The sequence below is a fragment of the Idiotropiscis lumnitzeri genome, chromosome 1, assembly GCF_059441095.1.
Source record: "Idiotropiscis lumnitzeri isolate Australia: NSW breed Sydney's pygmy pipehorse chromosome 1, RoL_Ilum_1.0, whole genome shotgun sequence".
Taxonomy (NCBI): Eukaryota; Metazoa; Chordata; class Actinopteri; order Syngnathiformes; family Syngnathidae; genus Idiotropiscis; species Idiotropiscis lumnitzeri.
Genome location: NC_142391.1, coordinates 30,944,273 through 30,964,192, shown reverse-complemented (window position 1 = coordinate 30,964,192; position 19,920 = coordinate 30,944,273). Strand labels below are relative to the sequence as shown.

General features: G+C 39.2%; 1 protein-coding gene across 1 annotated transcript; it reads right to left on the bottom strand.

Moving 5' to 3' along the window:
- Positions 1-525: 525 nt before the first annotated feature.
- On the bottom strand, positions 526-19,708 carry plcxd3 (phosphatidylinositol-specific phospholipase C, X domain containing 3). The gene is made up of 6 exons (XM_088295014.1): positions 18,983-19,708; positions 8,285-8,541; positions 7,768-7,941; positions 7,081-7,256; positions 6,328-6,429; positions 526-5,045 (listed from the first exon to the last, which is right to left on the bottom strand). Exons 1-6 carry the CDS (start codon positions 19,086-19,088, stop codon positions 4,886-4,888), a joined length of 975 nt encoding a protein of 324 aa, XP_088151140.1. The 5' UTR covers positions 19,089-19,708; the 3' UTR covers positions 526-4,885.
- Positions 19,709-19,920: the final 212 nt, after the last annotated feature.

The window sequence follows — 19,920 nt, the reverse complement described above, 5'->3', positions numbered from 1 at the left end:
CTAGTTGTGTTACTAGTGCGGCAAAGAAGTTTTTTTAAAATGGCTTAGTTGCATACTAATAGACACAAAAGACACTTTACTAGTGGTAATTCTGTACAAGGACCACTGGATGGGGAACTAATATAATAGTTCTGAGGATACAATTCACATCAAACTATAAAAGTAAAAAATATATAGATGAACAAATGAAATGAACAAAACATTTTGGAAGAGGTGAGACAACTTCACCACTTCAACAAAAACAAAAGGAACCTCTTCACACACTAACGAAGATCAGATGTGGGAGATGAACCCAAGTGCTCTCAATAGCTCCTGATTAGTTGTGTGACGCAAGTTAGGGTTTTCTTCAATACCATCAATCAAGTAAGAAACTGTTATTCCAGCGGTTTGCCGGCGCTGTTCGACTAGTGCACTGAATTGTATTACAAGAGTGGACTATAAGCATGTTAGTAGGCGACATGGACCTTAATGGAAAAAAATGCTCTGTGCTTTTCAAAAACAGACGCAAGTCAGGGAGAGATTGAGTTTGGTTTCGAGGCTTTTATTTATCGGCCACTCTTGGAACGAAGGTTTCATTTGTACAACAGCAAAGGAGTTTTTTTTTTTTTTTTTTAATTGTGTCATTTATTTTGTGTTTTTTTTAATACATCAGAACATAAAAGCAACGACAACAGCTTTGACCAGGGGGAAGACAATAATGACCTCACAACACAATTTGTACGCCCTTATAAAGTCTCGAGTCATTCGTGCAGTTTCAGCCTTCTGACTGCAATCGGCACAAAAAACATGGCTTGGAGTCATGCAACTGTAAGAATAAAAATAATAAAATAGATGCACAGAACTTGTGCATTCAAATGGTACTTCAATAAAGTTTTCCGCTCATGCACATCACGACCAAATGTGTATGAAAAAACAGAAGGATCATCGTAAAGTGGTGAAGTCGCTCACTGCTTTACAATTTCTTGGCAATATACTCTCGCAATTACAGTATGTACAAACACGATATAAAACATAAAAAGCACACTAATTTGAAGACACAGAAGCGTACAAACGGGACTTTTCATCGCAAGCACATGGCATAGTTGACTTTTAAGACACAGTCGACGAACCCGAATAATTTTGTGTAACGGTTGGATGGTAGGGGATGGGAAAACAATCCTCACGAGATACATTCTCAGCAGAAAGTGCCGCTTGCTCTTTTATCTGGAATGCAATAACACACTTCTGTTTGTGGTGCCTTATAAACCCAAAATAATTTACCAACCACACTTACAAAAACTTGCATACACACTATTAAAACATTCACTTGCATTGACATCTAAACACGTCAAAGATCATTTTTTGGAGGTTGGAAGTGAATAATTGAACTCATTTACTGCCAATTACAGCTAGATGAGTCAAAAGTCCATTTGAACTGGGCTGGCAGTGACGGCTCACATTCACCCCTGGCAAAACAAAAACATAATACATATTTAAAACTACTCATAAAAAACAGACTCACTCACAAGTTAAAAAAACAAAAAAAAAAAAAACACATCTCACCAAAAACTCACAGAAATTACGTGGCAAAAGTAATAGTACTAATCTTGTCAAAAGTCGTAGTACTTTTTAAAAATTAACTAAAACCAACCCATGAAAACAGGCTGCTTTTAAATTGTTGTTCAACATTATTATTTTTAATATATTATTTAAAAGAAATGATCATGAAACAGGCCTGGACACGAATGATGGCACCCTTAATATTTATCTGAGGCAATGATTTGAATCAAACAATTCTTGTAACTTTCACAGAGACTTGTGCACCTCCCAGCAGTTTTTTGGCCCATTCTATGTGAGCAAAGTGCACCAGTTGTCTCAGGTTTGGACAGTGCTCTCACCAGATGGCTTGTTTCAGCTCCTTCCACTTCCACCGATGTTTGAAAAGGATTTAACGTAAATCAGGGCTCATAAAGGTCCTCTACAGAATTGTGCAGTATTTTAATCTTAGCCATTTGGAGGTGTGTTTACCACTGTGTTTTGGATCATTATCCTGATGCAAGATCCAAGACGAGGGACTGACACAAGGCTTTGTGATCATGGGCAGCACATGTCTCTCCAGAAAACCTTGAGATTTCATTGCTTTCTGCACACTATTCAAGACCGCACCAGACCAGACCATATCAGAGCCTCCTCCATGTTTCTCAGTAGGGACAGTGTTCTTTTTTTTTAGTGTCTTCTTACATAGAGCTCATGTGCCTTGCCAAAAGGTTCCAGTTTTGTCGCAGACATTCTCCCAGACGCTTTGTCTCTTGCCACCATGCAGTTTGGCAAATTCCAGTCTCCGGAATTAATTAAAAAAAAAAAAATCATTTATTTTCAACAGTGGAGTCCTCCTTAGTCGTCTTGCATTAAGTCCACCATAGCTCAAATGTAAATGTTCCGTGAGCTTGGAGTTCAACTTTAATTTCTTTGGAAATTGTTCTGGGCTCTTGTGTTAGTCGTAAAATCCGTCTTTCCGAATTTTTCATCAATGTTCCTCCTCAAGCCACCTCCAGGGAGGTTAGCTACAGTCTCGAGGTTCTTTAATTTCTCATTAATATGTGCAACTGATAGACTGATAGCCTTTACCCTGAACGACAACTCTCTCCTTTGCTTCTTATGGTCCATGTTTAGTGTGGTGCGTACCATGTCACCAAATAGTACAGTGACTGCTTGCCAACTTTTAAATAGTGGCTGATTACAAGTTTGAAGACACCGTTGATGCTAATTAGAGGGCACATCTTTTCAAGGGGTACCATCATTTTTGTCAAGGCCCATATTATGAGTTGTTTTTTTAAATAATTCTGTTGAACCACAATTCAAAAGCAAAGTCTCAATTAATTGGTTAATTTTCAAGAATGTTTTTTTTCATTGTTATTTTTGGAAGATTTCGGGGACAACTGCAGGTAATATTAGCGTACCAATAATTTTATTCTAACACAAAAATCTTTCTCACACCAAACAAATCCTCTCACATGTAAAAAAAACACAAAAAAAACTCTTACTAACACCTAAAAGGTCTCAAACCTCTCTCCTCTCACATATATAAAAAAAACACAAAACACACCAGAAATCCTCAGAACAACAAAAAGTATATTCTTATGGGTGTAAGTGAAAGTTAATGTGGAATTTGGCACATACAACACCTCATATTTCTGTGCATTTCGCCCTTAATTATGAATTTCCTCCTTTATCGCACAAGGTATTTTAATGAAAACATAATGGAACAACAATGCCGGATAATGTGACACTGCGCTCTGGAGACATACAAAGACACCTGATAACGACACCAATGTGCTACCGCTATCTAGACATGTGAAAGCAGTGCTGCAAATAAATAAATAAATAAAAAGATGACGTGAAATAAAGTTCGCCTCTAAAATTGTGTGTCAGCAGAAAGACTCCAAAACCGTGACGGTGACTCATGGACGCTGCACCACAGCAGTCGATACAGACGTACAAGGAGGAGATTTAAAGCACAAACAGACGCTGGAAAGACTCTTGTGGGCAATATTTTTATACATCACGACTCAGCAAACACCCACCACCAATTCATTCGGAGCCAGCGAACTCTTCAGAAACCTTTACAGCAACATTGAATTTATTTCAAAAACAGTCAACTCTTATTTGCTTCTCTCATCCTCACAAACCTTCAGCGGTTCCAGGTGAGATTTAATACAAATAAATATGATGTTTTTAAACGTGCAAAAGTGTTTAATTGAATATTTAGGAGATTATTGTGGTATGAGACAGGTTCAAATTGATAAATAAATGATAAAGAATAAATATTGATTAAAAATCTACATTATAAGTATTGTGTTATCTGAACTGTGATCGTGTTTATTTTTTTATCAGATGTGCCCAATGGTATCATCAATAAATATATATTTTAAAGAAAATTATTCTAAAAATATATAAATTTACACATTAAGAAATAAGAAAAGCGCTTGTAAAAAAGTCAAAACTTGTTTAATATGTTAATTTTGGTGATTTTCCTCTCAAAGTTGTGGTTAAAAACGAACAAAAAAACAAAAACAAAAAACATTGATTAAAAACGTCGAATGAAGGTTTTTCAATCTGTGCAACCCACACCTCCCACGTTCTCTCAATATTATCAGATGGACTAGCTAATAAATTCAAAGAAAATCTAATTGATAACAAAAAGCATATTTTAAAAAATAAATATGTGATTTAAAAAATATAGATCTTGTTTTATTTATCCTGTTTTTGGGGGGGATATTTTATAAAGTGAAACTTGACTTTTTTTTAAAGATTTTGTCACACACATTCAACGAGATGGTGGGGTGGAATCAATAAATAAATACCACAACAAAAAATCTTGGTAATATAAATAAATACATTTGAAAAATAATCAAATTCCTACAAGTAAAAAAAAAAAAAAATGATGAGTTGACCGATTAGCTGGAATATATGTTGGACTGGTATTGAATTGGCTGCCCTCTGATACCAGCCTTCATTTAAACAATTTCACATATGACTTTTGTGATCAGAATCATAGAAGAGTATGTTTAGCAGAAATGCCTTATGAGGAACATATATTAAAAGCTTTACATTTGTATTTTTACAGCTCGGGTGGTAAATCTCACTTAAAACAGGGGGCATTATTGTCCCCAAATTAGCAGGCTGACACTGTCATAATTGACCATCGTACTCACCATCGCAACGTTTCTTCTCTCAACCTCACCTCCGTGTCATTCACCATTTCACTATAGCCCTAAATAAAGTGAAAGGAGCAGCACATCTCCTCTGAAACAAACGCCAAGGAGAAAAGAGGCAGAGCACAGACCAAGACCCCCGGGCAGCAGGGGGGGGCGAGCGTGCTCAATGGCGACCCCGCCGACGGCTCTCAGGTGGCGTCGTCGTCGTCTTCATCGTCCATGTGGTAGTTGAGAGTGATGACGGCGCTGATGAACTCGCCCAGCTCCACAAAGTCGGCAGTGATGATGTTGATGCCACTCTCGCCGGGTCTCTGCGAACGGATCCACTGCATCATTCCAGGCAAAGCCCTGTGGGGCGCGCACCAGAGTTAGAATAGTTTGGGATTTTTCATTCATATAATTACAATTAAAGTTTGAAACCGAAAGTGTAGCTTCAGTTAGTTTTTGTTTTTTTAAAAGCATTTTAATTCATTTTGCTAATCCATATCATTTATGCAGGGGGCGGCATCAAAGAAGAGACTGAGGGCAGCAAGCTGCAGCAAAGTGGAGATTGGGGAATTGCCTGTGTTAGACTAGACAGTTGTTTCTTAAAGGGATACTTTACTAATTTTGCAATTTTCAGCAGTAAGAAATTAATATTTTGTCTATAATTGAATATTTTTCATGTACAATTAACCTTCAGAAATGCATTTTTTTATCACTTACTGTAGACTGAAAATGACATCTCATGTTGAGGCCACAGGTCAACCAATCACGGCTCAGCTTGTGAACGTAAGGTGAATCGTGATTCGTTGTTACCCAAGCCCTCACACATGTGATTTTCAGTCAGCTGAAAGTGGCAAAATGTGTTTTTAAAGATCTTAATTGCATATAAAAGTAATGATGTTATCAAATTGATTATAGACAAAATATTAACTTTTCATTCCTGAAAATTGAAAAATTAAGAAAATATCCCTTTAAGTGTTTAGATATTGTTTGTGGTATACCCCAAAGATCATTGTTGGGCAAAATAACATTTTTCACATGTTAATAGCGTTTGTAGGGTGAAGCTGACATTTGTGTGTGAGTGCTTATGTCTGGACTGTATTTTTTAAAACAAATTCCTCAATCTGCACTTTGACCTGTATTTTAACCAAATTTAATTCAATTAAATGTAATTTAAAAGCCTTCACATAATTTAGCGCAAATAATGTGGAAGGGATTAAAAAAAGGCAAAACTGCTAATAAACAACAACAAACAACATTTGCACGTCACTGATCCTTCAGCTCAAAAAACCTCCACCAAGGCTGAGAGATCTTAACTAATATTTTGAACATCTTCAACATGCTCTTGAGTGGTTCATGCATTATACATTGAGAAAGAAACAAAAGTTTTTTTGTTTTTTTTAAATCCACACTTTTATCTGATCCACATCAATATTGTATGTGTCCTCCACATGGTCGATGTTGATGTTTTATTATTCTGTTTTAGTCAAATTCTCAGCACAAACCAAGGAGAAGGCTGCACAGCTGTTTTCAGATATTGTGAATCTAAATGTCACCCATAGCCTATTTAGAAGAAACTTGCTTTGCATTACCATTTGTATACGATTGTACTCATTTCTCTAGAGAATCGTCCACACTTGCTCACCTTTCTGTGATTGTCTCTCTGAGTCCACTAGCCACACCCTTCATCACCGTGCTGGCCTTCGGTGTGAGGACCACCTGGGAAACAAAGAAGGTCCCCTTCCTCCTGCAGGAGACATGTAGTCCACATTTTTTTAAATTTTCTTACCACTTCATACCCAATAGAGACGGGCTTTCTAGATGTCACATTTGGTTAAATTCTGGGTTAACAAGTGTACTGTAGCAGCAAATGAGAAGAAAATCCCAAAACATATGAATGCAGAATGAGCAGAAGTGTTTATGGACACTGGACATAATTACTAAAGCTCTTGGTAATAATGGTAAAGTGTATTTGCATGAATAAACACTACATATTGCTGGCAAAAGCCTTCTATGTTACAATCTATTTTTTCCACCAACGTATTGGAAGCCGTGACAGTGGAATTGACAAGTTCTTCAAAGCATTCTCCCCACTGACACTGATGAGTGTTAATGGTGCTAAAAAAAGCCAGATAGGACTCTTTCTCTTTCTTTGTGTGCCCTGCGATTGGCTGGCAAACAGTTCAGGGTGTACCCCGCCTACCGCCTGAAGATAGCTGGGATAGGCTCCAGCACCCCCGGCGACCCGTGTGAGCACAAGCGGTACCAGTTTGACTCGCAACAAAAATGGAGGGTTGAGGTCAGTTTTACAGAAAATGGCAGTGATGTTATCCTTTTGACCGCATGATGAATGCACATCCACAAAACACACACGCACACTGACAATCTGATTGCCAACCTGCGGTCAGTGACAGAGGCCTGGAGAAACTGAACCAGCTTCTCCGGGTCAGTGGTGTTTGCCCATGGGGCTGGCATCATCTGGCCGGGCCAAAGGAAGGGCACCTCTAGGGCCATGGGGTGGTGGTAGAAGACCAGCACCTGGTACTCCTTCTCCCACAGATACTGCAGACTCACCTGAGGGCATGCGGACAGAAGAATTAATGTAGAAAAAAGATCTTTACCAGTTTTTTCATATGAAAGCTTATATATATACTTACAGTATATATGCCGTATGAATGCGGTATATTTTAAAAAATGTTTTTATTTATGTACTGTCGGGCCTTTTAAAAGTACAAATATATCAATTTATTGTGTATACAGCTCTGGGAGCTAGAGCGGACAGACAAAATGCATGGAAGTGCTTTAAAAGGATGGAGACGGATGTGGACAGAGGACAATTATTTTTCTGGATGAGGACGGAGGGGCGAAATGTCCCAGACCGAGGACAGAGGACGGACCGGCAAAAAAGGCAAAATTGCTATCTATGTCAGATATGCAATACAAAAATGTTCTGCCTTTTTTTTAAGAATTGCTTTATATACTTGGCAATTTTTTTCATCAATCAAATTTAGCAGGGTTGTTAACAACACTTTTGTTTTATGTCGTGTAAACCTTAGAAGAACAAATGATGCATTCGCAGCCATACCTCCTGAGCAAAGACAACTGGGCAGAGCTTGTCTCCAAAAACGTCCTTCAACATAGTCACCAGCTTCTCATGATGCAGGTTCTGCACGCCGTAGAAGTGGTTGAAGTCCAGGAACACCACCTCCCTGGCGTGTGCCGACAGGAAGCTGCTGATCTGCTCCAGACCTTCTCTCACCTACACAAAACACATGTTCTTTTAAAACTGGTGCAAACCGATAATCATAATTTGAGTCAGCAGAAAATTACACACCTTCGGAGCAATCCACTTGGTGCATCTGCTTGAATTTTGATATTAAGAATCATGCATTATTCATTGAGAAAATCAGGAAACTGAGCCCTGTTTCACAATGTGAACATTTAGACATAACACCTGACTGTCTTTTTTTTTTTTGCGTGGGAGATTCCTGTTCCCCTGCCTTTCCTCCTGCATTTGAGTCAACTTCACCACGTTTCAACTACCATGACAACTCTCTTTCTTACAATAGATGGATCGATGGACAGTTAGAAGGTGTACTGACCGTTGCACTGAAGAGGCCATGGGCAAAGAAGAGCTCGTTTTCGGGGTCTCTTGGTTTGGTGGAGATGCGCAGGTCAAAGAAGCGGACGCCGGCCTCCAGTTGGCTGTTGAAGTTCATGGTCTGCGTGGCTAACCACTTCCTCATCAGCTTCTTGGCCACCGTGCCGAAAACCGACACAAAGTTCTGCACGGTTTCGGGCTGCTCGGGGCCCACGGGAGACGCCTCATCGATGTAGAAGCTGAAGGAGTCGTGGGAACCTGGAGTTGACACGCACAAACAAAGCTTTCAGGAGGGATGTTTCATCAAACTGTATTTGTGTGGCCTGCGCCGAGATGAAAGCGTGGGGTTAGAACTAGCCTGGCGCCATGGTAACAACTTGTCTGAATAACAACATCAGGGTTGTTAAGTCATGAACCTAAAGAACTTGAAAGCAATTCCAGCACATCCGCTTGCTGAATAGAAGAAAAAGAAACTCAGCTTTGCAATCAATGCAGAGGTTTTTTTTCCTCACTTCAATTTCCTTATATTTTTCATCATGGTCCTCTAGCTATAAAACAACTTCTCAGCAATGTTTGTAACCAGTAACCACCAGTGTACCTCTAGTGCTAGTTCAAACTTGAACTGAAAATGATGGCAAAAAATATTGTGTTTGAGGTTGAAGAGCCAGATATACACCCAACAGTTGTACAGTTCATGTTAATCATAGCCAGTTAGTGAACGGGAACAAAAAAGGCTGAGATTATTAAATCAAAAATTTGTTTTGTTTTGTTTTCTGTTTTTGACCAACACCATCAGAAACGGGCGCGACATGCAGTGGCATCATTTTCGACAGAAAAAAATAATTAATTATTCATCTCTTTAGTTTAAAAGATATGATTCCAGATTTTTTTTTTCAAATTAATATCTGAATATTATGGCGCGAAACTCCCACAGTTCCCAGCATCTGAAGTCTGCCAGTCCCTTCACAATCATATAAAATGCATCTAAATTTCCACCACGTCTACACTTACGTCCATAGCTCTATTATCAAATTATAGATAGCTTTATGAGTTTTTTGGAAGCAATTTACATGATGTAAAATCCCCATTTTGAAAGAAAATTCAAACAGTCAAACTACGGTGGAGGAGAAGAAACCTAAAACCGTTGACAGTTTTGGTTAATAGTGGTGCAAGCTTGGGCTTTTGCCATCCAAAAGTACAATACGTATCACATCCTAGTGAAAAGGTCAATGCAGGAACCATCGACACTTTTCGTACATGCCACCCACTATGGTAGTTTGGTCTATACATTTCCAGAAAGCGATTTGACAAACAAATTGAAAAAAACAGCTGAAGCCCCAAAGTTAAACAATCCTTTCCACAATGCTTGTTGACTGTCAACGTGTTTTAATTTCAAAACAAACGTCAATAGGAATTCATGGAAAGTGTAATATAGGGCTCACCAACTCTGTGCCCAAGGTAATTTTTTTTTATTTTTGTGTTTGACTGTGCCTTTCAATAAAAGGCTGAAAATGCATCAGCGATGCTGTACCATAATTGCTCCATTATTGCTCCCTTCAAGCGAGCAATAGGTGAAGCTGTTTGATTCCCGATGGCAAAGATGTCGGCCAAATTCCTGATCATGAAAATCATCCCTCTTGTGTTATGGTCGGAAGGTTTTATGTCCTGATATGACTGAGTGCAGTGTGTGTGTGTGTGTGTGTGTGTGCGTGTCATGTTACACAAACCAGACAAATTGTTTTATCATCCGCCTGCTTGTTCTCATTTTTGCAATCGATTCCCCATACTCTTTTTTTGTCTCATTCGAGGCCTGTTCAGTCTCACACAATAACAACACGTACACGCGCGCGCTCACACTTAGACAGATACACAAAGCCAGAAGGAAGCCTCCAGTCCGGCGTCCGTGTCGGGGCAAGCTTTGTGAAGATGTTTTGAGACAAAGCAGGATTGACAGCTGGAGCGGGTGGGCACCAGAGCCAGGGTCATGTTGGGAAGCGGAGCCTGACCCCAACAAGCTCCAACAGCTGGAGCTAAAGTTACCGTCGCAAAGGATTTATCTTCTGTTTTTAAGGGCAGTCAAACCGAACAGACAAACAAACATTTTATTCATTTACCGCAAATAGTCTATCTGTGTTAATCTATCTATCTATTCAGCGACATGCAGAACAGTTAAATACTCTTCCCATTTCATGACAGTGCTTTTTTTGTGACGTGTGCTCTGAGATATGTTATTTTGGAATGAAAAATTCGTGTATCGGCGCAATACCAAATACATCTCATTGTGTTATTACAAAAGGAAATGGGTGAATACATGAAGAGAGAATTTGAGGAGGAGAAGAGCGACAACCAGGATGAAGAGGAGTTAAGGAAGGGGAGAATGAGATAAGGAAGAGTGACGAGGAGGTGGAAATGAGATGAGGAAGGAAGATGAGAGAGGGAATTTGCAGAGTAAATGAAGAGGTGTTGGAAGATGGACGTGAGAGGGGATTCAGGAGGAGTTGCAAGTACAAGAGGAATGAAGAGAAAATTGATGCGAAGAGATGAGATGAAACCGCGAGAGGAGACTTGACGAGGTGGGGATGAGGCGACATGAGGCAAGCATTTGGGGGGAGGTGATGAGGGATTCACGAGTGCATTTAAGGAAATTAAAAGATATTAGGACAGGAAAAAAAAGCAGACGAATGATGGTGAGGAGAAGGGAATGAAAAAAACGATTGAAGGAAGGATGACAGATTGTGAGAGAAAATGGAATGACAGACCACGAAGAGAGTAGATACAGGTGGATTTGGATCAGGAAACAAGGGGAGAGACTTGGGAGAGAATGAGGAAGTGAGGAATGAAGATGAGGCAATGAGAGACAGTCAAGAGAAGCCATCAAGAAGGAAATTAGATGAGGAAAGAAATTTGAAGAAAAGCACAATGTATGGGGATGAGATGAGAATATGTTGGAAGGATATTTGGAGGGAAATGTGCAAGTGAGAGACATGAGGACAGGAATGAAAGATGGGGGGAGTACATTTGAAGAGGAAATGAGCAGATGAGGAGAGGAGGGGAGAGGAGAGGAAATGAAGGGAAGAGAGATGAGGTAAGGAGAGGTGAGGATGAGAGGACACGGTAGAGGATTTGAGAAGAAAAGATACCATGAGGAGAGGAGGAGAATTTACAGTGGGAGTGGGCAACTCCGGTCCTTGAGGGCCGCTATCCTGCCTGTTTTAGATGTTTCCTATTCCAGCACATCTGATTCAAACAATTAGCTCAACAGCAAGCTCCGATGATGCCTAATAAGGATCCTGATCAATCAGGTGTGATAGAAGAGGGAAACATCAAAACAGGCAGGATAGCAGCCCTCGAGGACCAAAGTTGTCCACTCCTGATTCAGAGCATACTTAGAGAAAGGTGATCAAATGAGGGTGGCTAAGGAACACGAAGGAAGGGAATCAGGCAAGGAAATGAAGTGAGAGAGAGAAAACAAGGCGCAAAATGAAGGGGAGGAATTCAGGAGAGTATTTATGGACCTCTGAGAAAATGATAAGAGGAAACTCGGGAAGAAAATGATGATGAGGAAAGGAGACAAGAAGAGGATTTAAGGGAATGAATCTGGGGATTGAGATAACATGGGGGTGGTAAGGAGAGAAAACGAGAAAACGAGGGAAGGAAATTAGGAAACGAAATAAGGAGGACAGGAGATAAAATGAAACCAAGAGATAATGAGAGAAATGAAAGAGAGTTAGAGAAGAATGTATGGAAAATTAGGTGTGTAAGTAAATGAGAATTGAGATGAGGAGAAAACACCAAGTTACCAGTTCTCATACAAATGGAAAATGAGAGACACACATTTGTTTGCATTGTACTGGATGGAGTAAGACTCATTGTAAAACATTGCTTCCTTGTCACTGAAGCACACCTATGGAGCAGGATTGAAATCCAGCATGTGGACATCCATTCCCTTCAATCTCCCTGAGCTCTTTTATCCCGCTCCCGGCCTAAGAATAGCTTTGGATGTGCACACGGCTACCTGGCGGGACTGTCCTGTATTGCTTTTTCCTTCCAAAACCACAAACACACTCACACACATGCTGCCTGTGTACCTGCTGGACTTTTAGAATCAAGACAAATGCCCTCCTGCAAGGAAACCTAATTAGCCGGCCGCCTGTGTAGAAAATCTATACAAAAATCATTTTCTGCCAGCTTGTAAGACATCTGGATGCAGGATTTAATCAGGAATGTTTGCAGGATTGCCAAAAAATTCACAGAATCTATTTTAGGTCTCTCCCAACATCTCAGTGCACCGGTGAGTAGTGGGTCATATGGTGACTGTACACTAAATTGCACTAATATAGGAAAGGGGAAAACAGTAGCGGGTTATTACTGCATTAGTAAAAGCTTGAGTTACGGCAATTTGCCATTTTGCATGTTTCCATATTCTGACATGAATTTAGTAGAAAACAGTAGAAAAAAAGAACAAAAAAAAAGATATGAGACATGATTATTACACATCGTATTTTTTTTTTAAATATCCAGATTTTTATTGTTGAGCACTCAAGTTTATTATCCAAGCACGAATTGCAAAAACGAAAAACAAAGGAATTTAATAAACCATGTACTTGTACAAAAGGTATACTATGTTATATTCATAAGAGGATGTAAGAGTATAGTTCCATTCATTACTATGCAACTATGCATTTCTTCAAAAATATTTAAAAAAAACTACAACTAAAAACTAAACTAAAAATGCCATGGTTGAATTATGCTAGATAAAAATTTAGTAGACTACTGTACAAAAAGTAAGACGTGGAATACATTCCTCACAAGATATTATTTTTCCAGCAACGCAAGACATAACAATGATGTTATTTCATTTTCGTAATTAATTATGAATATCAGAGATCTTTTCCTGTGTAAGAACACAAAAATACTGATTTAGTTTCAAGCATTTTTTAAAATAATTAATTTCAGCTAGATCATTCAGTCTAATGAGATTTAAGAGTTTTCTCAATTGGCATTCCTCCAGGATATGTTCTAAGGACCCGTTTTTTTTTTGTTTAGTTTTTTTAATCAGCCTTATTTTTCTACAATAAATTACCGTCCAGTATTATGTTGAACACGACTGGATCAGATTTACATATTTTCATCCTCACACACTTTTCTGTAATTGACATTGGACCCTCATCACCAACAACAGCTGGTTTATCCAGTCCAAATTTAGCAACTTACAGACTGTCAGACCTAATGATAGCGTGATGATTACAGCCCTGAAGGTCCGACAACCAAGAGCGAACAGAGACAATGACAAATGTTCTGCTGCACGTCATCATTAAACATCCTGATTTGCATCGCTGCCAGTGTGAAAGTTTTGCTCATCATTAATGCCCAAAAAGTCTCTCTCATTATGTTCACCAAGTGACATCACATTCTTCTGTCTCAACACATTGCCTATTTTCAGTCATAAAAACTGGAAAAGTGTTCATTCATTCAGAAGTTCATTCAGAACGCTGCAGCTCGGGTTCTGATAAGTACAGGACATCAGAACATATTAAATTAGTCCTAAAGGCTTTAGACTGGCTCGCAGTCAGCAGTAGAATAGATTTTTAAATTTTGCTACTGGTATAAATCACTGCTTGGTTTGGGTCATGAATATAAGAAATGCTAATTGAATATAAACCGAGTAGGGCTCTAAGGTTAGCAGACGTGGGTCAATTAATGGAGGACAGAGAACAAAGCAAACATGGTGAATCAACATTTAGCTGATTAGAATAAGCAGCCAACAGAATCCAAGTCAGCCCTTAGTGGAAATGCTTTTAAAACCGGGTTAAAAAAAAAATTCCCCGTGCCAAAGATAGAGAAAGGTCTTTAGAAGCTTTTCTAAAAGTAATTTTTCCAAAATTGTGTTCTCGCATGATAGGTTCTTGATGTAAAATTAGTAAGCACATTTTTATTTCTTCACTTTGCTTTTAAATGTCTTGTGAGAACATTGAGTTACATTGTGGAGGAATTGCACTATATATATTTTTTAAATTTATTATTTATTAACTCACTCACTGCCATTGACGGATAAATACGTCAAAGATCCATTTTTTTTCGCTCGGCTGATAGTGAATGAGTTAACAGTTAAGAGTCTTTACTGAACCTAACAGCAGAAATTATAACACTAAAATAACTCCACACACAGAGGGTCCATAGAAACCCGAAGCGCCTCACGGTGAGGCAGGTGTGCAAACCATTGGAAAGGTGCAACGAGGGCAGCATGGTGTGTAAGTGGTTAGCAAGACTGCCTCCAGTCGGGAGATCCAGGGTGCCAATATCCCTGTATGTTCTTCGCATGCTTGCATTTATTTTCTCTGGGTTCTTGGGTTATACTCCCAGATTCCCAAAATGTGCATGCTAGGTTCATTGAAGAATGTACAAATATCACCTTATTTTATTACAATAAGTGTGATGTCTTTATCTCCTATTCAACAGGAACATTGATCTTGTATTATCTCGTTTATACTGTACATAACAAAGATTTATAATCCAAGGGAATTTAGGGGACAATAAAACCACAATCCATAATGATCCTTACTAATTGCTTGTCATAAAGAAGGACGGCACATGCACAGCTGCACTACCCCGGCAGCACGTGCAGACCAGGGACTGTTTCGGTTTTTGGCAACAGTCACATCATCGCATTCCTCGGCTCACACTGTCGAGTACACCAAAATGACAAAACACTTGAGTCGGGATTAGTCAGTCTGTGTCATCTGGGGACATTTCCCAGCCCCTCAGAAAAATAAATGCATGAATAAATAACACAAGTGAGGCATCTGTCATCGGATGCTGAGACACATCTATTGAGAATCTAACTCAGTGGTTCTCAAACTTTTTAGAGTAACACCTCAAAAAATTGTTCTTCAAGTAGCACATGGCGACGATTAAAATACCGTAGGCAAAAACATGTTTTATTCCTAATAAGTCCATTATATTATTATATTATTGTCAGCCACTGGGCGTCACGATGGCCTCACGGTACAGAGGTGCAGGGTTCGATTCCAGCTCCAGAGTTTCCCGTCCAAATAGTCGATAGGTGTGATTATGAGCGTGTATGGTTATTCGTCTTTGCCCTGCGATTGGCTGCCAACCAGTTCACGGTGTGCCCCGCCTACCGCCCAAAGACAGCTAGGATTGGCTCCACCACGGCCGGCGACCCTTGTAAGAAGAAGCGGTTTGATTCGATGTACTTAAAGCAAAAGTGATTTTTCTTTTTAATTCCACCCCTACCGCTAGAGGTAGCCTGTGTATCACGAGTAGGACCAAACTTTGCGAGTCACTGCTGTTACCCCATAAATAAAACATCCTTCCATCGAAAAGCAGAAATATCGGAGCTTTCAGAAGAAGTGAAACAGCCTTGTTTGTCCCAATTTGATTCCGGCCTGAATAGAAGCTGGACACAATAAGATTTCCCTATGAGAAGAATTACACAGCAACTATCCAATAGCAACACATGGTCGTTGCTAAAATCGAATTCTCTTGGGATTAGGAAATCTTGACAAACAATCTCTGCCAAATGTGCAACTACAAAAAGCAAGAAAAGAAATCCTCACAATGTGTTTATGCAGAGCATAAATCCAAACGGAAGTGGGTATAAGGAGAGCATCTGAGCTGCATCCCACCACCAACACCCTTCTGCCTGCACAGTGGCAATGAGCAAGTAATGATAGCTAATTAAATGGGACAGAGCATGTTCCCATGCTGCTTGCTGCCTCGGCGCGTCTCAACTTGGCCACAATGAGGCGTGTGATTCAGCAAATTACTAGCATGACTTATGATATGTCAATGCTGGTGTGTGGCTTGTGTATTACAAGCAACGGCGGGCCGGACATTTGGTACCCGGAGCTTGAGCGGGGACTTTATCCAGTATCCACCACTATCATGTCGACCCGAGAAGCCACCAGTATTATACAAAAAATGCTTTATAACAGCACATATTGTTGCTATGCACATTATATGGAACCGATATGGATACAACATGACAAAAAAAATTGCAAAAGTCATCATATTTGCTGATTATTGCGCAGATCGCTATTGACTTGTTTTGCTAGTCTAATTTTGGCTTGCGCTGACCTTCCAATCAGAGGACGCAAAATGCTGATGTTCTTGTGAACCGATTCGCTGGCCTTGTGAGGAGAATTTGAAATGTGATTGAGTTAAGAAAAAGCTATGCTAATATAGTTGGGAAAAAAACAGTAGAGTAGTCGCAGTGACTTAAAGCCTTAAGACTTAAATGAACAGCACATACTTCGGCACTGTGATCTTACATGTACGTATTACAGGAGGACACTTGATTCCTGTAACACCATAGTACTCACTCAAGGCACTCAACGAATAACTGCACATCATGGAACATGGGAGAAAGGGAAACGAGTATTTACAGCTTGGACAAAGTGAAGCATTATGGGAGTCATCAACTTTACATTCCTATTTGAGGGAGGGACATCACATTTGTGTAGTGTCGCAATTTTAGCGCTTTGAAAACTCACGTGTCCATCACTATACTGTATAAACAGCATTTGAGTTTGCGTCAGCTAAAAACAACAGCACAATCTGTTCTGTTGACAGAGTGTTAGCAAGCTTCAATAACACTATGTATCCCGCCCCACCCAAAAAATTAAAACATGGATCATAGCACAGTATGGATTAGGGATGGAACGATTAATAGAAAATCGATTTAAAATCGATTTAAAATCCATTTAAACGGCTTAAAATACGCATCAATATAAAAATAAAAGAATATGGAATTTTGATTACAAACGGATTTGTAATGATAACAGTCAAATATATTCTACATTTATTTATTTTCACTTTTAGTTCTGGCACTAACTAAACACTCAGAAGACAAAAATGTAGTGAAACAGTCAAGATGATTCGTTCATTTCCAGGTTTTTTGTATTTACATAAAATTACTCTTTGTAACAAGGACAAAATGCAGACGTTAAATAAATAAAATATTAAAAACATATATTTGTTACAAAATGTGTTATTTATTTTGAATAAAAAGACAAAAAAATGTAACCGAGGCGAATTCGGGAACTAAAAATTGAATCGAATCAGGGCTTGAGTGAATCGTTACATCCGTACTATGTATTCAAGCGTAAAGAGAAAGTCCAAAAGGTTTGTGAGACTGTTGGAGGTCCCCAGTTTAATTTTTTCTTCATAAATTATATGCATTACAAATGTTGAGTTTTCCGTTATGTCAAGTAAAAAAAGTTATTTCAAAATGTACTAAGTGCAGTCGAGAACAATTGCGTTAAATGAAATCCAGAAAAGACTTATTAACAATTATCAAGGTTGTATTTATTTTATTTATCATAAAAACAAACTTGATTCCTCAAAAGTCACTGTTAAAAAAAAAGTGTCATTTTTATATTTAGCAGGGTTGTCAGTATCAACAGTGACTATTAAGGTCACTAGTAATCTAACTTTCTTACTTTTAAAATCAAGTAATCAAAAAAGTAACTAAATTACTTTTTAATTAACTAATCTACAACATAATTAAGTTACAAAGATGGCGCCAAATAAATGGTTTTATTTTGGCTTTGGTCTGATCACAAAAACAGCAACTAGGTGAGTTTTTCTGCAAATAACAGAGGACATGTATCCAATCAAATCAGTGAACAGGCAAAATTAAAGTATTTGGAGAGTTTCCAGAAATTCGCCCAATTATTTTTTTCACCACTACCCCTTAGTAACCTGGATGTTAATCTTACTGCAAGGAGAAAACCTGCGTACCCAGACAAACCACACAAAAGCATGCAACTTTGGACTGGGATCTGAACCAGCATCTCCTGACAGTCAGACTGCCAACCATTACACAACTGTGCTGCCTTTACTTGAAAACACTGAGAATAAAAATCCATGGCACACAGCAACATGGACAAGTGGATGATAAATCTGATAAATCATTGCCAAATTGGTTTCATATTATTAATTGACTAGTGATAAGGCGTTGCATAAAGGAAGGGCGCTTTTTAAGACCTGTGGATCATCCAACAACTTTTTTTTAATCCATTTAAGTATTTCTTTTCCAGAAGATTTATTCAAGTGTGTGTGGGTACCACACCCAGGCTATGCAAGAGTCTATCAGGTCAATCTTCCATTCTATTCTTATTTGTGTGACCAATATTATTAATAATAAAGAGTACATCATGTGACTATTGCCAGTGACCATTTATGTTTAACTCACGGGATTAATAACGTATCTATCTATCTTATTTATATATTTGGAATGTAAGATAATCAATTTTAGTGTGGTAGTGTTGGCCTATATTTGTCACGTTGCGCAACAGGTCTTGCACATCCAAAAAGACACTTCAATTGCGTTCTCGGTTTACAACGGCAGCGACATACGATATTTCGAGGTTACGAACGGCGTCCGAGGGAGAATGCATCTTCTTATATCACAATAGCCTACTATACTTTGTCACGCTTTTTCACTTGATTGTTGTATAAAGATGGACAATAAGTGCTTTTTCATACGAATATCCATTGTTTGATTTAATTCTTACAACTGCGCGAGCGTACCTTAGTGATGGACTATAAAGCAAGTTCCGATTTACGTACATATATATCGACAAGGACCTCCTGTAGAATGTGTAGAGCTCTTCAAAGCACCCATCCACACATGCGGACAAACGCAGACGACGAAGCACATGGATTTACTCACCGGGGATGGCCAAGTTGGTGAGCGGAATGCTGTGCATGCTTTGCGGGAGACTCGACATCCAGTCGGCGAAGCGCAAGTCACTACTTCTCCCGTGAGACGAAGCCATGCCGCTGCTGCAGCCACCACCGCCGTGCTCAACACACGTTTCTACCAGACCAGCTTGCCTCGATGCCTACCTCCCTGCCTGGATGGATGGGTGGATGGATGGATATAGTGCGCGCTCCTCCTCCACCCTTTGTGGACGCACACACACGCTCCACTGGCAAGTTAAGCGACAGTTCACACCGCGCACACACCGCTGGGCGGGTGCAATTCTGCGGGTAGCGCAATTATGATGATGGGATTAACGCGTCGTTCTAACTGCTTGTGCAAGGCATCGTCACAGTTAACAGGTACAAGAGGAGCCATAATTCATAATAAGTGGAATATTTTGTCTTCAATGTTAAATCTCAAATGCTTCAAATAACTTGCCAGAATAAAAAAAAAAACAAGAAAGATAAATTTGGAAATACTTTCGCATTTGTTCAGATTTTAAATTTTTAAAGGGGGAATTTATCCCAAGCCATTCTTTACAATAGAATCTATGCATCCCCATCAGTCTAAGCATTCCATTCTGATAGATTTCGTTTGAGGAATGAATTAAACAGCCAAATCCTCCCCGTTTTTATCAATTTTAGAGGGTGGCCATGTCGACACTTGCTGTCGACCGAAAATGACATCACAGTTGCTCAGGGCTCAACGGCCAATCACGGCTCAGCTTGTGAATGTCCCATGACCAAACTCAGAGGACAGGTGAGCCGAAATTGGTCGTTACCTGAGCCCTCAGCCCTACGTGTAGATATGGTCAATTTCACATATTTTCACACATCTGTACTATTAATCACTCCCCACATGGGTCTGTTATTTTTACCAATTATTGACCAATCTTAAATGTTGAA